The 20295-nt window shown below is 33.0% G+C and overlaps 2 protein-coding genes across 2 annotated transcripts; one reads left to right on the top strand and one right to left on the bottom strand.

Annotated features, from left to right (window-relative positions):
- LOC107617865 (aquaporin PIP2-2) lies at window positions 7834-10635 on the bottom strand. The gene is made up of 4 exons (XM_016319738.1): window positions 10250-10635; window positions 9683-9978; window positions 8355-8495; window positions 7834-8261 (listed from the first exon to the last, which is right to left on the bottom strand). The coding sequence occupies exons 1-4, from the start codon at window positions 10554-10556 to the stop codon at window positions 8142-8144; spliced, it is 864 nt and encodes a 287-aa protein (XP_016175224.1). The 5' UTR covers window positions 10557-10635; the 3' UTR covers window positions 7834-8141.
- On the top strand, window positions 18016-18801 carry LOC107616385. Its single transcript, XM_016318347.1, has one exon. The coding sequence runs from the start codon at window positions 18016-18018 to the stop codon at window positions 18799-18801; it is 786 nt and encodes a 261-aa protein (XP_016173833.1).

The following is a 20295-nucleotide window of genomic DNA, read 5'->3' as shown; positions in this document are numbered from 1 at the left end:
TTATAAAAATTATATTTTTTACTTTTGATAATTTTTTCAAAAATATATTTTTCATTCATATTTTTTAGAATTACTTTAATCAAAACATTTGAAACTATTTTAGTAATTTCGTTTTCAGTACATACTTTCTTTTTTGTATATACGATGTTTTTTTTTTCGGTGTACTATACTATTTTAGTAGTAGTATAGCATAATAAAAGAATATGGACTTACTTGTTGAGTCCAAATAAAAACTCCCTGATATAGGCCAATTTATTTAGCTATATAGTTTTCTGTGTAGGTTGGGCCAAAAAATCTCCAATCCAAAAAATTGGAAACAAATGTATATAACACAGAAAAAAGAAAGTTCTATACCCATGGCCTAACATTGTTTCTTCTGCAGAGATGATCCTCTCTGGAGATTAACATTTAGTTCGTTGGATGTTAATTTGATTATTTTTTTTAACTTATTTTGTGTTATCGTTGTATAGAAAATTGATATTTGAACAAAAAATTATCTGTATATATAGGAATATCTATCAATATTTAAATACATCTTTGTTCAAATATCATTTTCAAAAATTTAATTCAACTTCTTTACTTATGACATTATATTTAATTAAATGTTTAGGCTCAGGTTAGTAACTCAAGTTAATAATAATGACATGCATATTCAATTATTAATTGACGAATTACGTGTTTGGTTTTGAGTGCGTTAGACAGTTTAGAGAAGTAAAAGCTAATTCTTGCAAAGTTTGAAGCATGGAGCTAGCTTGAGCAAAGATGTAATAATAATGTATAAATATCAGCCATCAGGCATAAGCTATTAAGAGGAATAACCAATTTGAGTTGGTTGAATAATTAGTTTATTTATTTATTTAAACAAACTATGAAATTTCGAATTTTAGTTTATGTATAGTTTTAAAAATCGAATTGAATCGGTCAATTTAATCAGATTAACCAAAAATCGATTATTTAACTAATTCGGTTAATATATAAAACTGTTATATAAAAAGTTAATAAAAAAATTATCAATCTGACGATTAACCGATGAACCATTTAAATCGACCGAATTTTTTTATGGTTTTTGATTCGGTACATCACTTAAAAACGACGCCGTTTTACTATTGTTTAAAAGAAAAAATTCAGAAGGAAAAAAATCTCAGCACCCATTTCTTTCACTCTCTGAAACGGTGAAACCTAACCCTAAACCCAGCCAACTACCATCATCATTCCTCATCGCCGAACTCTTCTCCTCCGATAGAGGATGTTGTCGTTGTCGGCCGGGGCAAAGTATGGGTACCATCACACTCCTCATCGCCAAACTCTTCTCATCGCTCCTCTTCTTGTTGCCATCGCACGAAGGACGCATTGACCCGGTGGTGTTATCGTTGCGAAGGTTGTTCGGTCGATCATTATCTCTTCGAGCTCTCTCTCTCTCTCTGTGTATGTGTGTCCGAAGCCAACATTTCTCTTCGAGCTGTCTGTTATTCTCTGTCCGAGCTCATTTTTCCTCCTCCGTCTAGGCATCAGCAATACCACCACTAATAAGACTAGAGAAGTTGCCAACAAAAAGGAGGAGATTCACCACCACTTCAATCCATTAGAATGGATCTAATACAAAGAGCAAGTACAGCAATAACTTTAAGATTGTCCAGTTTTTTAAAGTTTGTTCTAACTCCTAGTTTTAAAGCACCAAGAAAAAAGAATCCTTGATATTCAATGTACTTGTTGAAGCTAATTAATCTATTAAGGTGTTTAGGATAATAGGTGTTTGTTTTGTAAGGCTTGGTTATTAGTGTGTTCCAGACTTGATAGTTTATTCATACCATCTTTTACCAATAGTCTACATGAAGTAGGGTTAGGAGTTACAAATATAAAAGAACAATTATTTTTAATCAACAACTCACATTATAATTTGGACAACTAAATAAGAGCTTATTTAGATTTGTATCTGTTCCAGATTATTGAAACACACAGCGACAGCCGCATTCACAACGCTCTAGCATCTGCAAATCTCTACTGCAACTTGGAGTCCTCGTTGTTGATTGAAAAAAACTTCCTTAACACTAACTCGAACATCCAATCATGATTCTGTACCAATGCTTTTGTTTTAAATAAGAAGAATGGCGAATCAAGTTAGGGTTAAAAATAGCCGTTATATACTCCTGCGTGACATGTCAGTGCCATGTCTGATACGTACTTTAAATGTTCATGATATGAAGAGATCAAATATTATTTAAAAGTTATTAATTTATTTTGATTCTTATTTATTTAGTTTCTAGATTGGGCTTTATGTTTGTGAGCTTTAGGATTTTCTTTGTTTTAACCTAATAAAAGGTTATAAATATCTCCTTAACTATTTTAGTTGTAATTGAGTGATTACAGGTGCCAAAGCACTTTTTGGTTTCGTGATGAAACCATGGTGTAGACAAGTGAGATTGAGTAAGTTCATCTCTTGTTGCACGAGAAATTGTGCAGAATGTTGAAGAGTCATTTCGATTCAATTCCCAAACCATAGTGTGAACAAATTAGGTTGAAGAGTTCCTTTCTTGTTGCATCAAGAAATTGGATAAAAAGTAGAGTTATTCTCTTTGTATCCAATTTCAATCTATCCTTTTTATTTTCTATTTCAATTTTAATGTATCTTTCTTATTCAATTTCAATTTATGTCATTTTGTTTATCTTTTTTCGTATCAATGTCACTGCCGGCGGCAAGGCTAACTGATCAGGAATAAGGCAAGGGACCAACTAGGTGCGTTATTTAATAACTGACATGTCAAATCGGACATTTATCAAATATGTTTATAAAAATCTATTTCTTTTTTCCAATTACAAAAATCCTATTTTCAATATGATTTCATGACTAAATTGATAGATTTTCATAAATATATTTAATTAGCGTCCAATTAAACATGTTAGGTGTCATGTATGCTATCAGATAATATTTTACATCATCAATCTTTAACGAAAATTGTGAATAGAGTAATTAAAAGGACAAATATAATTAATTCGTAATCTTTAAAAGACCAATTTAATTGATAAAATCTTTCGAGAACGAATTTGAAGAATGTCTTATTTTTAGAGACTAATTTTGACTATTAATCGATTTAATTTTCTTGTACAGTAGTCCCATTTCAAAATTTACCATTATAAACTACACATATTATATTTCGTTATTTGCTTCTGGACTTTTTATTTAAATAATTCTGGGTATTCGGAAAGGGACAAAGCAGCGACGAGTCTTGGGTTATTTAAATTTTAACCATGGGAGAAAGGACGCAGGTGACAAGTAAAATAAAGTGGATCGCGCTTAATGGAAATGTTTGCCATGAAATTTATTAATCTCCACAAGAAGAACAAAAACAAGTGAGCAACAAAGTTATCTCCACAAGTAGAACTAAACTGGTACCTGATTAACCAATTTGTGTAAGCATTTGCAAGTTTCACAGAACAGAAATACATATGTAATAACGAAAGAACCAACAAAAATATCTACTATACATAATGAGGATATTAGAAAAAAGTTGGTATACAATTTTTTTTTTCTTGCAAAATAACTTTTATTATATTAATTTCAAAAATTGAATACACTTATCATCTTGACTAATCCCAAATTTAATATCATTGTTCTTATTTAATTTATAAAAAAAGTGGATTAATACTCACATTAGTTAGTGTCTGTTATGGAAATTAATCATAAAAAAAGAAAAAAGAAAAAGAAAAGGAATCTGGCGTGCATGTTGCTTTCACGCCTTAACAGAAAATACTGAAAGCGATGCCATGCCATGCATTTCAAATTTTCTTTTACTTTTTCTTTTTTTTAAAAAAAAAAAAAAAAAGAAAGCAAAAGGTGCCATAACTTGAAGCAAAAGCAAACCCAATGTTACACAGAACCACAAACTTTCCACTAAATTCTACAGTTAATTAATTACACAAACAAAATCAAACTAGTAGTAAGTTCCATTCAAGGATCCACAAAATACATTAATCAACATAGAACACTACATCCCTAAACACAAACCTTGAAATTAAGGAAACACAAGATACATAGAAACTTATGTATTGTTTCTGTTTTTGTGTCTCTGTATTTTGTGTAGTGTTCTAATACCAAACACTTACATACCTAGCATGCATTGACGAGATGTTTAGATGAGGAGTGGCACGTCGGGGTGGGAGATACCGTAGCCCATTGTGGTGAATGGAAAGCCTAGGTGATTTTCAGGGCTGAAATCTTCGGCGAGGACGGTTTGCGCCGCATCCCGGAAAACATAGAACACCGAGGAGATAATCATCAAGAAGCATGTGGTGATTGGCACCATGTTTTAGTTTAAGAGCCTCAAAATGAAGATAAGAGAAGCTACCTAGCTTGCTTTGGAACCTTGATTCTAAAGTGTATGTGGAATAATAATAATAATATAACTGTATTATAATATTATAGTATGCGAGCACATACAAATTGGGAAATCAGTTTGGTTTGGTGGGGAAATGACGTTAAGTGATGAAAGGAAATGAGGACAAGAATGGAAACTTCCTTGGAGAGAGAGAGCAAAAGCAAAAGCTAATAATATATATTGAATATTGGAGAGACTTGGAAGCATGAAAAACAGAGGGTTTGGACTCTATAGTTTCTCGGAGAATTCCCATGAGAAGCTGCAAACTATAATCATGTTATGCCGCCCAAATTGGTCATCATCATAAGCTGAAGTGTGTGTGCCAAGGGACTTTATTACTTTTAATCATTTTGCTTTTGTACTCATCTCTTCATTATTGCAACCTTCTCATCATTTGTCACAAAACATGTTGCTTCTTACTCATTATCACCAACAATCACATATTTTTTCTTCACATTTCATTTATTATTAGTTATTACATACTGGGTAATTCTCTCGGTAAAATTATAGAAGATTACTTAGAATGCTAGAATGCCGAAAATTAAATCTTTTTAATTTTTTCTTAATTAATTTTATAAAGTGTGATTTCACATCATATAAAATTTTCTCATTTTTTTATTTAGTCTTACGTACATATTGTGTAGTGTGAGGTTACCCTTTATAAAATTAACTGAAATAAAAAATTGAAAAGTTATATATATTTTCAAATGCTCGAGTCTTTGAGTAAAAAAAGGTATTGATCGTATCACTAGGAATATACGAATTCTTCACATTCAATTTTCTTAACTGGAAAAGATTCTTGCAGTGTCATTCGAGTTGCAATATATTTTCTAAGAAATTGTGAAATTGGTCCGTTCCACACAAGAATGCTCCTACACTTTTATTCCCACGAATGATAAAATTAAAGGAGAAAGGGAATTCAAACAGCACATTCCTTAAAAAAAGTAAACTAAAAGGTAAAGTACTAAATTGGTCTTTATGTTTGGGCATAATTCTGTTTTAGTCTTTAAGATTTAAAGTGTCCTATTTGAATCCAAAAAAGTTTCATTTAGCATCAATTTAGTACCACAGTAAGATCAAAATTAAATAATTAACGGAATGTCCTACATAACAACAGTATAAAAACAGAATCGATAATCTGGAGAATAAGTACAAGTTCCAAAGGCACAAAATCAACTGTGCATGCATCAATACATTTATTTATTATTTTTCTTATAATATAAATAAAATATTTTCTATAGAACTAAAGAGAATGATAAATAAATATATTGATGCATCAACGATTGATTTTGTGCCTCTGGAGTTTGTACTTGTTCTCTAGATTATCGATTTTGCTCTTGTACTGTTGTTATGTAGGACATTCCGTTAATTATTTAATTTTGACCTCACTGTGGGACTAAATTGATGCTAAATGAAACTTTTTTGGATTTAAATAGAACACTTTAAACCTTAAGGATCAAAACAGAATTACGCCCAAACATAATAACCAATTTAGTGCTTTACCAAACTAAAAATGATAGTATAAATGGTGATAAAGAACCTTAGGGTCAACGTATATCTCAACCTGCTAACATTAAAAAAAAAGTTTTTGGTCGAATCTTTTTTGTTGTTGTTGTTTTTGGTCGAATCTTGATAACACTAAAACTTTAAACTTGAGTTCCTAATGGGCTTATTAACGAGCTGTTGGTCAAAAGTGAGCCCAATAAGCCCATTCTACCCACTATACATATGTGGTAAACTAACTAATGGGCTTATTTCGATTTCATGTATGCTCTTCCACCTATATATCTGGCCTAGCCCTTTTCCTTTTAATCGAAAGTTATCCAAGTTTAGGACACATGTCCAACAAAAAAAAGTTTAGGAGAAGAAAATAATAAACTTGGTTTGTACGTCCAAAACATATAAATCATCTTGAATTCATCGTGTGGTGAGTTCACTTATCCATTTTAACAAGTGTCGAAAATTCAAATCTTATCTTATGCATACAACAATCTATTAACCAAAAACAAACGGTTAAATAAAGCTTTAATCAATGACGAACTAATTTTTAATTTGTCTGATTAAAAAATAATGTAAAAAAAAATTGATTTGAGATCTTCAAGGTTCATATGATGACTTACTTCATCTATGTCTCCACCATAATAAAATATATGGATATATAGTTGAATTCCAAACATAAAAATTGATTTATATTTCATATCAATTCATATTCCACATGTTTGATTTCAAATACTATAACACCTATTTTTTTTTTTTTAATTTGAAAAAATGGGACCAATGTGCAATTACCAAGATAAATTATAGCGGTGAGATTGTCATGAATCATCACAAGTCATTTTCAATTTTGAATGTCTGCCTCATAAATGCTTCCCAAGACTTTGCCTAAGGACTCATATTACCAAGGAATAATTAAGTGAAAATGAAAGTTACTTTCCTTCAAAACATAGCATGAAAATTGTGCCTTAGCTTCCACATGTGGCAAGCCTCAATTTCTATGTTGTAATCAATGTTAATTGACTTATGGAAGCATGCTTTAAAAGTTATCCATGGCTTCCTAAATCCTAAACACTTCCCTATGGTAAAAAAAAATTCTAAGAAAATGGAAATAGAGGCAAGAGTGAAATTATGTGGAATCCCATCATGACCTAGCAAGATAGGTTAAGAGAGAGAAAAGTCGACAAACATGATACTTTATTCTAAATCATATTTATACCATTTTTTGTATATTTCTTTTTATATAAAAAATATATTTTAATTTTTTTCAACTTTTTATAAACCATTTTTAATATCAAAAGTGAAAAATATAAAAAAAATACACAAAAATAGTTTATAGCTTTAAAGGCAAATGTTTAGATTTGGTCCCAATATAATTATGACTCCAAAATATTTATCTAAAAAATAGTCCCAATATATATTTAAAATTGAATCTAAATTAGGATAATTTCGATTTTACCCGATCTATACGGGCATCCTTAGTTTTCAATCCCTCGTTGGGAAAACCGAAAAAGGGTTCCAAGGAAGCACTCTAACTGAATGAGCCTGATAATTTTATACTTGCTTTTAAACCCTTTTTCTTGTCAGTAGATGGAATAATGCTTGTTTTAAGCTTAAATATTAATCAATTAATAAACATGTAAGATGTGGCAAAGGTAATTGACGTGTGGTCCTATATTAACAAAAGGTAACGGATTAGTAGGCCAATTAAAATGTGGTTGATAAAAGTAGGAAGCAGTGACCAGCAAGATAAATTATTGAACTAGTACTAGATTATCATGCAAATAGTATTCTTACTAATACTTTTTAGAAAGTGCATGTACTCCCTACATTAATACAATACAATATAGTAGGATATCTTATACATAGTCTGAAACCACATGGAGTAGGTTCATAACATATTTGTAATTTGATTCTCTAACAATGCTGATTATCATGAAAATTGATAAATGAGAAGGGAGGAGAATTTGTGCAAATAAAATAAAGGTTTTCCATAAATATATAATGAGAACAAAGATGACAGAAGAGAATAACAAAAGAAGACAGATGGCATGACACACACTAAAGGGAATACACAGAGGAAAGTGCAAAAGGCCTCCCTCCCCCACTGTCATGAAAGGGACTTTTTTAAATCTACACTTATCCACAAATCTTCTTCATACACCACCAAATTTAGAGAGGTAACTAATTCAAAGAGAGAGGGTTAAAATAAAATAAAATATAAATAGAAAAATACAATAGCACAATCAAGCACTTGCATTTCATTAATCAAACTTAGACATTGGGGTTGCTCCTGAATGATCCAAGAGCCTTCGCTGCCCCTGCCCTCAAGATGAATTGGTGGTAGAAGGCTGCAATGGCTGCTCCAATGAATGGTCCAACCCAGAAGATCCACTGACCAAAACATAACATCAGACAAACTTAGTTTTACACAGTCGTCCAATCACTCAGTCGCAACCGAATATTATAAATGTTGATTATACTCACATGGTCATCCCATGGCTGGGATTTGTTGTAGATAACAGCAGCACCAAGACTCCTAGCAGGGTTGATGCCGGTGCCGGTGACCGGGATGGTAGCCAAGTGAACCATGAACACAGCAAATCCAATGGGAAGTGGTGCCAAAACCTTTAAGAGAATTGCACGATATACACAATCATAATAAGCAATTTGATGTGATTGACGTTCCAAACACATGAATCCAAATCCAAATTATTCAGAAAAACAAAGAATATATAAATTTAAGTAGGGGACAACATGGGCCATGCCTAACATGTGAAGCCCATAATTTTTTTTCATCTTTATTTATTGGAGAATCTTGTAAAGTGTTTGAAGGTGAATACAAATACAACAACACAAGATGGTATTTGCCAGCTTTCGGAAAATGACGTGAGAATCATGAACAATTATGAATCAATTTTAGTCTTAGGCCTTAAGACATTAGTACTAGTTATTTATTTACCTTACCATTTGTTAACAAAGATATGGTTTGCTTTCAAGGAACAAGATAGAATAGTCACAAATTCATAATAGTAATAATAAAGTATTTTTTTTTCCTTTTTTCTAAGGTTGGGATGAAATTATTAATTGTGTGACGTTATTTCATAATGTTTGGGACATGAAATTCAACCACCACAAAATTCATTGTCAAAAAGAAGGTAAATGGGGGACCCCTCACCCCATGGTTCCACACTTAAACACATCAAGCGCATGCTACTGTTGCACATTTCATTAGCACCATCATTTCATTTGCGAAATTATGGTGAAGGAAAAGATAAAAGCTTTGTTCATGCCTTGTATCTCATGAATACATCAATTCAAAGCAATATCCCACTAACAAATGAATTATGGCACTTTTTTTATATAGCAAAAAACTAAAAGAAAAGCAGGGACAAAAAGTAATCATGGAACTGAACACTAACGAGTTTTTTCATGAGAATGAAACTTGAACTAATTTTATGAGAGTCGGTTGGACAAGTCATGATAATATTATTAAAAGTAATTATATTAGCCGTACAACTAATTAAGTAATAAATAAGTGAATATAAAGTGGGTGCCCCAAGTCCTAACAAGTAACAACATAGATATATGATGCAGTTAATAATTGTGAAACAGGGTAAATAATTGAATGGGTAGTTAATATTTGAAATAATTGACACAATTCAACAGGAGTATGCATGTGAATTTAGCTAACAAACAAAACAAGATGATTTTGATACATCCAAAGATGTATTAAATGTTATAGTTTGTTTTTTACCGTTGACATAAAAATAATATGACAAGAAAAGGAGTAAAATGGGCAGAAGAAAACATACAGGGACATGAGAGTCTCTGGCATTTCTCTTGGGATCGGTGGCGGAGAACACGGTGTAGACCAAAACAAAGGTACCAATGATCTCAGCACCCAAACCGGTGCCCTTGCTGTAACCGTCGGCGAGGGAGTTGGCGCCGCCGCCGTACCTGACGTAGAGGGATGTCTGGAAGGCCTTGACCAAGCCAACACCGCAGATAGCACCCAAGCACTGAGCCACCATATACAATATTGCTCTTATCAACGACACCTTGCGCGCCAAGAACAACCCGAACGTCACTGCCGGGTTGATGTGTCCTCCTGCATGTCCACTTATTTTAATTAATTCAAACCAACCCACAATACCTTTGCAGAATGCACACTACTCTTCTCAGAAACATTAATGCTCTCTTCCGTATCTCTTGTCTTTTTCCACCTTTTTTTTTTCTTTTATAACATGTATACATTTGGCTTCTACTACTTGTTTAAGAAGAAGAGTGAGCTAATTACTAGTCTAAGTAAGTTATTTTTTTGTTATATATTTGAATGAATATAAAGAGTAGTAAAAAGAGAAGAGATCCGAGGAGGAGACCTGAGATGCCGGCGGTGCAGTAAACAAGGATGAAAATCATGCCGCCAAAGGCCCAAGCAATGCCAAGAATGCCAACGCCGCCGCACATATCACCGCCGGCTTTGGGGTCGCTCTGGCTCTTGTAGCCAATGACGGTGAGGACGGTGATGTAGAGGAAGAGGAGGGTGGCAATGAACTCAGCAATGAGAGCTCTATAGAAAGACCACTTGGTGAGCTCCTCGGCGTCGATGAGGGGTGCGGGTGGCGGGTCATGGTAGTCCTTGCCGGAGAAAGAGCCTCTCTCGGTAACTTCAAGGTCCTTCGTCATTTCTTGGGTTTCTCAAAATTGAGATAAGAAAGAAAGAGATGAGATGGGTAAGTGTGTGTGAGAGAGTGCGCAGAGGACAGGGGTATATATGCTGCTCATTACTCACCACATCACCATCTCTTTCTATTTTTTTATTTTTTTTGTCAATTCTCTTTCTTTTCTTTTTGTTGTTTATTAGATTAAACACATGTATTATAAAAACAGCAATCTATCCCATTTGGCTTGCTACACTTATTGCATCACTAATTTATTTAAGAGTCCTGTTAAAGATTTAATGAAATATTTGCACAATATATATAATAAATTATATGAGTTAAAAAATAATATAATTTATACTATTTAGAAGTATTGAACTATATGAGTTAAAAAATGATCATCATTTATACTATTTAGAATAACTATCCAAGTACTAAAGATAATAAACATTTTATTTCAAAAGTAGTTCTGATACATGTTATGATACCGCTCATCCCAAAATCTTCAGCTAATGAAAAAAGATAACACTAATAATTATATTGGTTATGTCTATTTATTATACTTAAATTATAATATAATATGAAATTAGTGTTTAATTATGTTAATACTTAATAGTATGAAAAAAATAATATTATCCCTTGATGAAGTTACCTAATGGTACAAAAAATCAACATATACATTTCTCATTGCATGAAATAAATTAAAAGTTATTATTTTTATAAATAATTTTTTTTGCAGTAATACTATATCACTCAATTATTTTGATAATTAAATTGATTCAATAACTTATTAACACAATAAAAATTACTCACATATGTGCGCATAAATATACACCTTTTTTTCCTAAAAAAAAATTAAATTTATTAATTACAAAATAATATGTTCATTCATTTTCTTGCCCATACGAAGTCAGCAAATTTTCCTGATCATGTAAGTTTCTTAATTATTCTTTAAAATTGAATTCTGTATTTGCATAATTAAAGATTTAAAATTGCAACCACAATATATTAGTTTTAGCATTTATTATTATTATTATTATTATTATTATTATTATTATTATTTAAAAAATCACATTTACATAACTGTGAATAAAATAAAATAATAAGTATATCACATTATTACTTACAAAAAATAAAAGATTGTGTGTCCTGTGTGTTAATTTTCAATTTGATTAATGCAATTTGAAGGTGAACAAGATAGCACTAATTATTTGCCCTAATTTTCTTAGGGTTTGGTGTGGTTTTTGCTTTCACCGACCGTCCACCACCTCACCACTTCACCACTCTTCTACTCCCTTCTTTTTCATTTGTCAATTTTTATTACAAGTTTTTGTCATTTTATTGTGTCTTCGGAATCTAATCTTAGAAGAGTAGGTTGGCTCCTTAATTTGCCTTGCACTCACGGGTAATGTAACTTTTCAAGCTTCCGCAACTTGTTCATTATTCTACAATTTAATTCTTTTGATTTCACACTTCTTTCATATATTTACATATTTTTAATTTACTTTCGGTGTTTTAATTTGTACCGGACTGTTGACACTCATGTGAAACAAGTAGTTCTTATGTGAAGAAAAATAATCAAAATTCATAGAAAAATGTATGTACATTGAACTCAAACGAATCTTATATTCTATTTTAATTAGTGCTTCTAATTTAGTTACTTGTCTTAATATAAGTTACTTTTTTTTCTATTTGTAAAAAGTATCTTTGAGATTAGTTCAACAATGAACGTTCAGGTTACTAAAATAGAGTGAGATTATTAGGACCACATACCTTTCTACTTGAACTAACTGAAAAAGGGTTGAAAAAACAAGCAAAGACTGATTCTAGGTATTCTACACAAAAATTACTGTACATTATTATAAGCATCCAAATATAGAGATACCAAAAGCAATTCTTTTAAGATTAATATATTCTCATCATGTTATTCTATTTTTCTTTAAAAAGAATGTAATTAATTGTCTATATGGAACTGGAACTATGGGAAATTGTAGTGCCAATAGACTTTGGAATTCATCAAGTTTTCTCATTTTTGCATTATTCAATGGTTTTCTTTCTCCATGCGATGAACTCTTACCAGTTACCACCAACGGAAATCAAACCCCCATTCAAAGTAACGGCTTGAAGTAACGAAAAAAGAAAACGTAATTCAAAATCTCATTTCACGTTAAAGGGAAATGAAAAACTTAAAACATAAGAAAGTTTTTTACTTAATTAGTTGTCGTTAGAACAATTTCTATCCATTAGAACATTAGTACTTGTTGAAATCAAATTTCAAATACTCATTAAATGAGTACTCCAACTTTGAAGACTTGTTTGGTGAATTAAATGTGGATGACTTGGGAGAACTAGCTAGCTACTTCTTCTTGCTTCATTCGTGGAGGCATTCTTTGAGTGCAACACATCACCTTGTTGAATTGCGATGGATCAACCAATGAAACATTTAAGTTTAGCTTTGAATTAAAACAAGCAAAACAAAATTAAAATGACCTACTTACCATTGCTTAATTAACTCGTAGTAATTCATCCATTTCAAGAAATTAAACAAAACAATGATTTTTAGTTTTTACAATTCCATAGTGATGGCATCAATTCTACTACTATTTGGTTTAAATTTGTCGTGAGCATAGAAACAGAACATGTGGATTGTTCGTGAATGAAATTATATAGGTTGGCCCCTGTTATTGTCTTTTAGATTTTTAGAAGGCAGGCAAATATTTTTTATTATGAGACCCCAATGAACACGATTGTATTAATAGGGGAGGGGCTACATTTCAGATGTGCTTCACAAACAATCCATATTCCCCATAATTACACACCCTATTGGTCTTAGTCAAGTTATACATTACAATGTGCCTCCAATCATATCATATCAAATATTTTGTAGGATCATTTGATAGTGGAATAAATGCTTTTTTTCGATTTCTCATTGTTTTTCCAAGGATAAAGTGTTCTTTTATAATTCGAAAATTTATAATTAGTTTTTAATAATTTAAATAATTAGTTTAAGTGATTTTTATATATAGTAATCTGTTAATATGTTAGGAATCATTTAGATTAACAACAAAAATTATTTAGATTAATTATTTAAATAATTAATGACTAATTAAAAATCTTTAAATTATATAAAAATATATTGTTATTTGATTTGAGAATTAATAAAAAAATTATTATATAAATAAAAATAAAAATTCAAATATAATTAATTTTACGTAAAATTAATAATTAAAAATTATTAAATAATTTAATTAAATTTTTATTTTTAATTATTAATTTTAAATAAAAATAAATGCAGCTAAATTTCTAACATAAATAAATAATTATATGAGAGTGGAATAGGGTCATGGGCTCATGGGATAGGTCAAAAGAGTTGATGATTCTAGTTCAAATTGGAGAGAAGAAAAGAGAGCTTGTGTTGCACGGGTTTAAGCCGTTGCACTAGAGGCACAGCTAAGCCTTAATGACACATGAACACGTGTCGAGTTTGTAGTGGGCGTAACAGATAGATGCAATCCTCTTTTTAGGAAGCTGTGCCTGGAGAGAGTAGATGATGGACACGTGGTGGGGTCTGGGACACGCCACGTGTTTTTGGATCGTTACTCTGGCGGTAAAAAGGCAAAGGAGAGCAACACGCATATCGGCGGAACCAAACAACAAAAGTTGTGGTCCGAAACCAGTTGACGGTTCCCGCCGTGAACGTTGGGCGCGTGGGCCCCACCTCCTGTCACTCCCAAAGAGTAACGGTTTCTTTTTGCTTTGTGTAATACAACGGATACTTTTGTAAACAGTGACATCATTATACCCCAAATTTCCACAAACTTCACTCTCTTTAGTTTTTATTTTACCCATACCACATTCTTTTGCGCAATGTTTTATGGATTAATTTTAGGTTGACATCCAAATTTTGTTTATGAACCAAATTCAACTAACTTAAATAATAAAATTTAAAATAATATTAGTTATAATTAATTTTTGTTATATTAGATCAATTTAATTAAATTTGATTAATAAAAAATTTAGATATGTAATATTAGTAATCTTGTTAACAAATATATGTTTATTACGACTTCTATATCTATACTAATATATATTTGCGCCATTGAAAATTACTGTTTTGAAAGGATTCTCTTTTAAGTTGGATGATAATTAATAACTGACCTACCAAGCTAGCTTAGGCTACATGATAATATGAACTCAATTGTATATTATTAGAAGATTGTGTTCTGCATTTGTACCTTAGAACCTTTCCTTTATAGATCTTTCCAAAACTAAGCTATGCATTCCAGTTTGTTATTTGTGGATCGGAGTTGATTTATATATTTTAAGGGTTCTCCTATTTTCAAAATAATTAATTACTTTATAAAGAAAAAAATTGATTGGAGGTTGAGACATGACAATAATGCAAATCATTAGTGGCAAAAGCTAGCTGGGACAAAGGGTATATGACCAAATCCTATTTAATCATTGGTCTTAAATGATTATCATCGTGCCAGTAGTATCCTGATCAATAATTTTAATTTCTTTGGCTCTGCAACACTCTTATCATAAACATAAGCTATAGTGCATTATTCCTTCCTTATTATTATTTAATTTTGTTATTCTTTTCGGCTGTGAAATTAATATCAAAATTATAAATATATAATCTTAATTAGTTTATATATTCGGGGGGATTATCAGATAAGATAAACTATAATAAACAATGTGGATTTAATAAATGATGAGGTATACTTTTTGTCTCACATGTTATGAAAGAAAAAAAAAATGTACATAGAATAATACAAGAGTATTGCTTAGTCTTAGTTGTTGCGTTGCTGCTGGAAAACTGCCGCAGTCACACCTCACATGTGAACAACATAATATATATTGATTCGTTTCAAAGCTCTTTCTTTTTCTTTTTCTTTTTTTTTTCCAAATTAAGTTTGGAGAATTAAATACATGCATCACCCCTCATTCATGATCTGATTAAACGAATCAAGCTCATGATTCGAATCTTCATGAAGGGTTTACGTACATATTTCTTGTGGCGAGCAAAAATGTATTAGCCGGAATAATAGGCTTAGTTTTTATTTGTTACAAAAAAAAAATTAGATAAAAAAGGGGGAAAAAAAGTTGAAATGAAATCTCTTTTTATCCTTTTTTTTAGATAGACGGAGTAAATAGTAAATTTCAACCGTAAAAAATTTGACTGCTGATAAAACTAATCACAAAAAGATTAAATTGATATTGTACACATAAAATATTAATATCATTTAATAAAAATATTCAATCAATAAATTTAAAATTGCCTCCATTAAAAATTTTATAGAATTTTTAAAAATACTATTTTCATGATTTTCTCCATCTCCACTATTCTTCAACCACTTTTTTAGAACAAGAAACAAAATCCACCCCGTCACTCTCACCTGTATAGATCCCTCACTCATTTGAATCAACTCAAGCATACATTCACAAAGCAACTCGTCACTTCACCAAACCGTCAATGTATCATATTCACATCCCCATCCCCAACTTTAACATAAAACCAGTACAAAATGCTAATTTAGAATGAAAAAAAACACAAAGTAGTCAGGCGTTGGTGACGAGGAGTAAATCTGGCAGGGACAACGCTGATGGCAATGATTTGGGGGCATTGGAGGTGGCTGAGCTAACTGAGAGTGGCGTGGGGTTATGATTGTGGAAGAAGGGTTTTTGAAGGTCCAGGAACAATAAAACCATTGCAGATGCATTCGAATTGTATGCCTTTTCTTAAACCACAGTCTCACGCGTTGCGTGTGATGGTGGTGGAGTCGTATCCGCAGTTGCCAGTTGTTCACGTTCATCACGATCTGCCACTAGGGCTAGAGATTGGCGTTGGAGGTGCTGGTGGTCCGCCGGAGATGATGCAGTACCCTTTTCAGGCCTGACGACGGTAGAGGTAAGGAGAATGCAGGCGGCTAGAGGGGAGAGAGTGAAAATCCTGAAGAAACCAAGCGGCACAGGCGAGGGTGCATACATTAGGGTTCAAACGTCAAGTCACCATGTGGAGTTGAAACTATCGAGTTACCGTCCCAATGACTTGCCCATGAGGAATCATCAGGTCTTTGCCTTGAGCTACAACAAAACTAATGCTAACACTGCCACATTGGAGATTTCAATTTGGGACTCAAGATTAGAGAATTTTTTTGGTGGTATTTGCTTTGATCTCTTTGATGTGCCAGTTTGTGAGGTCGTCGTTGTGATTGAGTGAGTGAGGCTAAGCCATTGAGAGTGATAGTTGAGAGATTAAGCAGTCGAGAGTGGTGAGTGAGGAAGAATGAAGGAGGTGAAGTGAGGGGCTAAGGGTTGTATGATGGAATCAGTTAGGTTAAAGGATTGGGATGGAGAAAGTGATGAAAATAGTATTTTGGGAATTTTATCAAATTTTTAATGGAGTCAATTTTAAATTTAACGATTGAATATTTTTGTCAAACGATATTAATCTTTTATGGGTACAACATTAATTTAATTTTTTTCGTAGTTAATTTTGTCAGCAGTCAAATCTTTTATGGTCAGAAATGACTATTTACTCTTCTTGAATGCGTTTTGTTCATACCCTGACTCAAAACACAAAGCCAAGCCCAATAAGCATAAAAAGGTCCAACCCAAAAGGGATGACCTTTACCAGTTGCCCGACCTCTTAAAGAGGTCGAACACGATACAAGGAGTCCAGCCATACTTGTCCAAACAAGTAAGTGCTTCCTCGAATCTCTCCTACTATCTCTGTCTCCACTTAAAGATAGATCCCAATAAACTCCCAAAGATAAAGAAAACGGATATCTGTTAATTAAAGGTGGAACTACTCCAAAAAAGGTGGTTATTTATTCTACTATAAATACAATGACACCCCTCAAGTATATTCACGTTCTATTCTACTAAAACCCTACTTAAAGCCCTTGCTAACTTAAGCATCAGAGTCTCTTGCATGTACCACCCTCCACTTCATCACGGGGAACTCAGATGGAGGCACATCGGCACAAAAACAAGTCGGACGCTTGATAATGGCGGCCGACCATTATGAAGACAGTCACACGACATCTGAGTCAGAACCAAAACCCTACCGTGATGACTTGGTACTCGCAATACCCCCACCATTGGAAAGAACCTACATTACCCACAGAGAAGGAACATAAAAAAACCCTCAGCCGCGGCGGATCCAATCAGAGATCCACCCACCCGAAGATGAAGAACCTCCCCATCCAACAGAAATACTAAGCTTAGTTCACGGGCATCGTGGAAGATTAGAGCAACTCAAACTAGAAGTTGAACGATAATGGGAGGCTGAACAGGAACTGCGAAGGGAGGTACAACGACAAAAAGAGTTGGAAGAAAAGTACTTATGATTAGAAGCTGACTTCAGAAAATGGAGCAATCGAGCAAATTGGGAAGAAAGTCCTCTAGGAGGCGAAGATCCGTATGTTGAAGAGATTATGTGAGTCAGGGTCCCAAGGAATTTTAAAACCCCCGACATGGATCTCTATAACAGAATAACTGATCCGAGGCACCATCTTAACAATTTCAAAAGCCAGATGTACTTGGCCGACGCCTCTGACGCTACTCATTGCAAAGCCCTCCCGACAACTCTGACCAAATCCGTGATGAAATGGCTTGATAATTTACCCCCCAGGTCGGTAACTGGTTTTGATGACCTGGCAAGGAAGTTTCTTACTAGATTCTCAATTCAGAAGAATAAGGTAAAGCATGCCCCGAGCTTACTAGAAGTTAAACAAGAAGTCAGAGCGAAGCTCCGAGATTACATGGAAAGATTCAACAAAGCATGCTTGGAGATTCAAAACCTACCTACTGAAACAGTGATAATGGGATTAGTTAATTGCCTTAAGAAGGACCGTTCTCTAAATCCATATCCAAGCGAAACCCGACTTCCTTGTACGAAGTACAAGAATGGGCAGAAAAAATACGTCAACATGGAGGTGAATTCTCAACTTAGTGAGCCTCTTTCGAGATTCGGCCTGCCCTACCGACCTCGGAAAAAGGAGAAAGAAGCTAAGAAAAAAGAGGAGTATAACTCAGAAAAGCCTCGAAGGTATCATAATTACACCTCACTCCGAGTTTCTCTTGTAGACGTTTACAGGGAGATATGTCACACCGAGAAACTTCCACCTCCTCGACCAATCAAACACAAAAAAACTAGAAGTCGGGTGGAATACTCTGAGTACCATAAGCTTTACGGGCATTCTACCAATGACTGTTATTATTTAAAAAATGTCATTGAAAAGTTGGCCAGAGAAGGCTAATTGGATAGATACCTAGTGGAAAAGTCGGATGATCAAAGGAAGAGGAAAAGAGATGACGAAGGAGAACGGTAAGAACGTCCACCTCAAACTCCTGAAAGACATATACATATGATTAATGGGAGATTTGATGGAGGAGAAATTTTGAAATCATCATGAAAAAGGCATCTCAAAGAGGTATACCACATTGGGGAAGGTAACAACACTCTCAACGTACCAACCATCTCATTTAGGGGTGTTCGCAGTGCGGTTTGGTTCGGTTTTAAGGAAAAAAGTCATCCGATCCAAACGCTTAATTTATGTGCGGGGCGGTTTGGATTGGATGAACTTTTTTTGGAAATCTGATCCGATCCGATTACAAGCGGTTTTGATCAGTTTGGATCTGTGATTTTTTAAATAAAAAATAATAACTTAATTTATAGAGTTAATAATCCGTCTAACAATCCAACATAATTACAAAACATAAATCCCATAAAACATTATAAAGCAATATGTCCAAATATCCAACAATCCAACCTATTCAACAAGTCTTGAATAATAATTCTTCAACATAAAACAACTAAACAAGTCTCAATAACACAAAATTAAATAATATAACAAAGTCTTAATAAAAACATAACATAAAACACTCCAAGCTGAGAGGTGAAGCACCGATCACTAATCAGATTCATCACCAGAGTCTTCTTCATCTATTAGTTGATGAATTGGCTCAAGTTCTACAATAAAATATAATAAAATAAATATTAGTAACTTAAACATATTATCAAGTAGTAAAGTTAATCAATATATGTAGATAGAATAAAACATAATAATAAAGAACATTATCTTTCTCAAGTTTTTCAAATTCTTCAAAAGACTCCTCAAGGTCAATTGGCAATGAATTGGCTCGAAACTAATTTTGTGCACAAATCAAAGCTTCATAGTTTTTGGGGTAAGAGAGCTTCTATATTGATTAAGTACTCTACCTCCAGTGCTAAAGGCAGATTCAGAAGCAACCGTTGACACCAGCATAGCTAGAATATCCCTCGCAATTTAACTTAGAACAGGATATTTGTAATTGTTAAAGCTCACTTTCCACCAAGTTAAAATATCAAAACTACTTGGATCAACTGGTTTCTCCAAGGACTCCATGAGATATAAATCTACTTCATTTGTGTTGACACTCTCACTAGCTTGTACATCATTTTCAAATGCTGCTGCAAAGCAAACATCATCAAAGGCACTATCATCCATATCCGCATCTTAGCTGTGTTGTGCAGATTGGTGTGTTTGATCACCATTAAGAGCAACCCTATAGCTGTTAAACAAGCCATTGAATACTTCCTTCACCTTACCACATAAGAAATCAGCATCCTCCTTCTCAAACAACCTTTGAAAACTTCACTCAACAAACTTAATCTTATATCTAGGGTCAAATACCACAACAACAAAAATTATCATATTCATATTCCTCAAGTTACCCCAATATTTATCATACTTAGCCTTCATTTTTGTAGC

This window comes from Arachis ipaensis, chromosome B09 (assembly GCF_000816755.2).
Source record: "Arachis ipaensis cultivar K30076 chromosome B09, Araip1.1, whole genome shotgun sequence".
NCBI lineage: Eukaryota > Viridiplantae > Streptophyta > Magnoliopsida > Fabales > Fabaceae > Arachis > Arachis ipaensis.
Note: the sequence above shows the minus strand (reverse complement) of the source record. Positions and strands in the feature narration are given on the sequence as shown.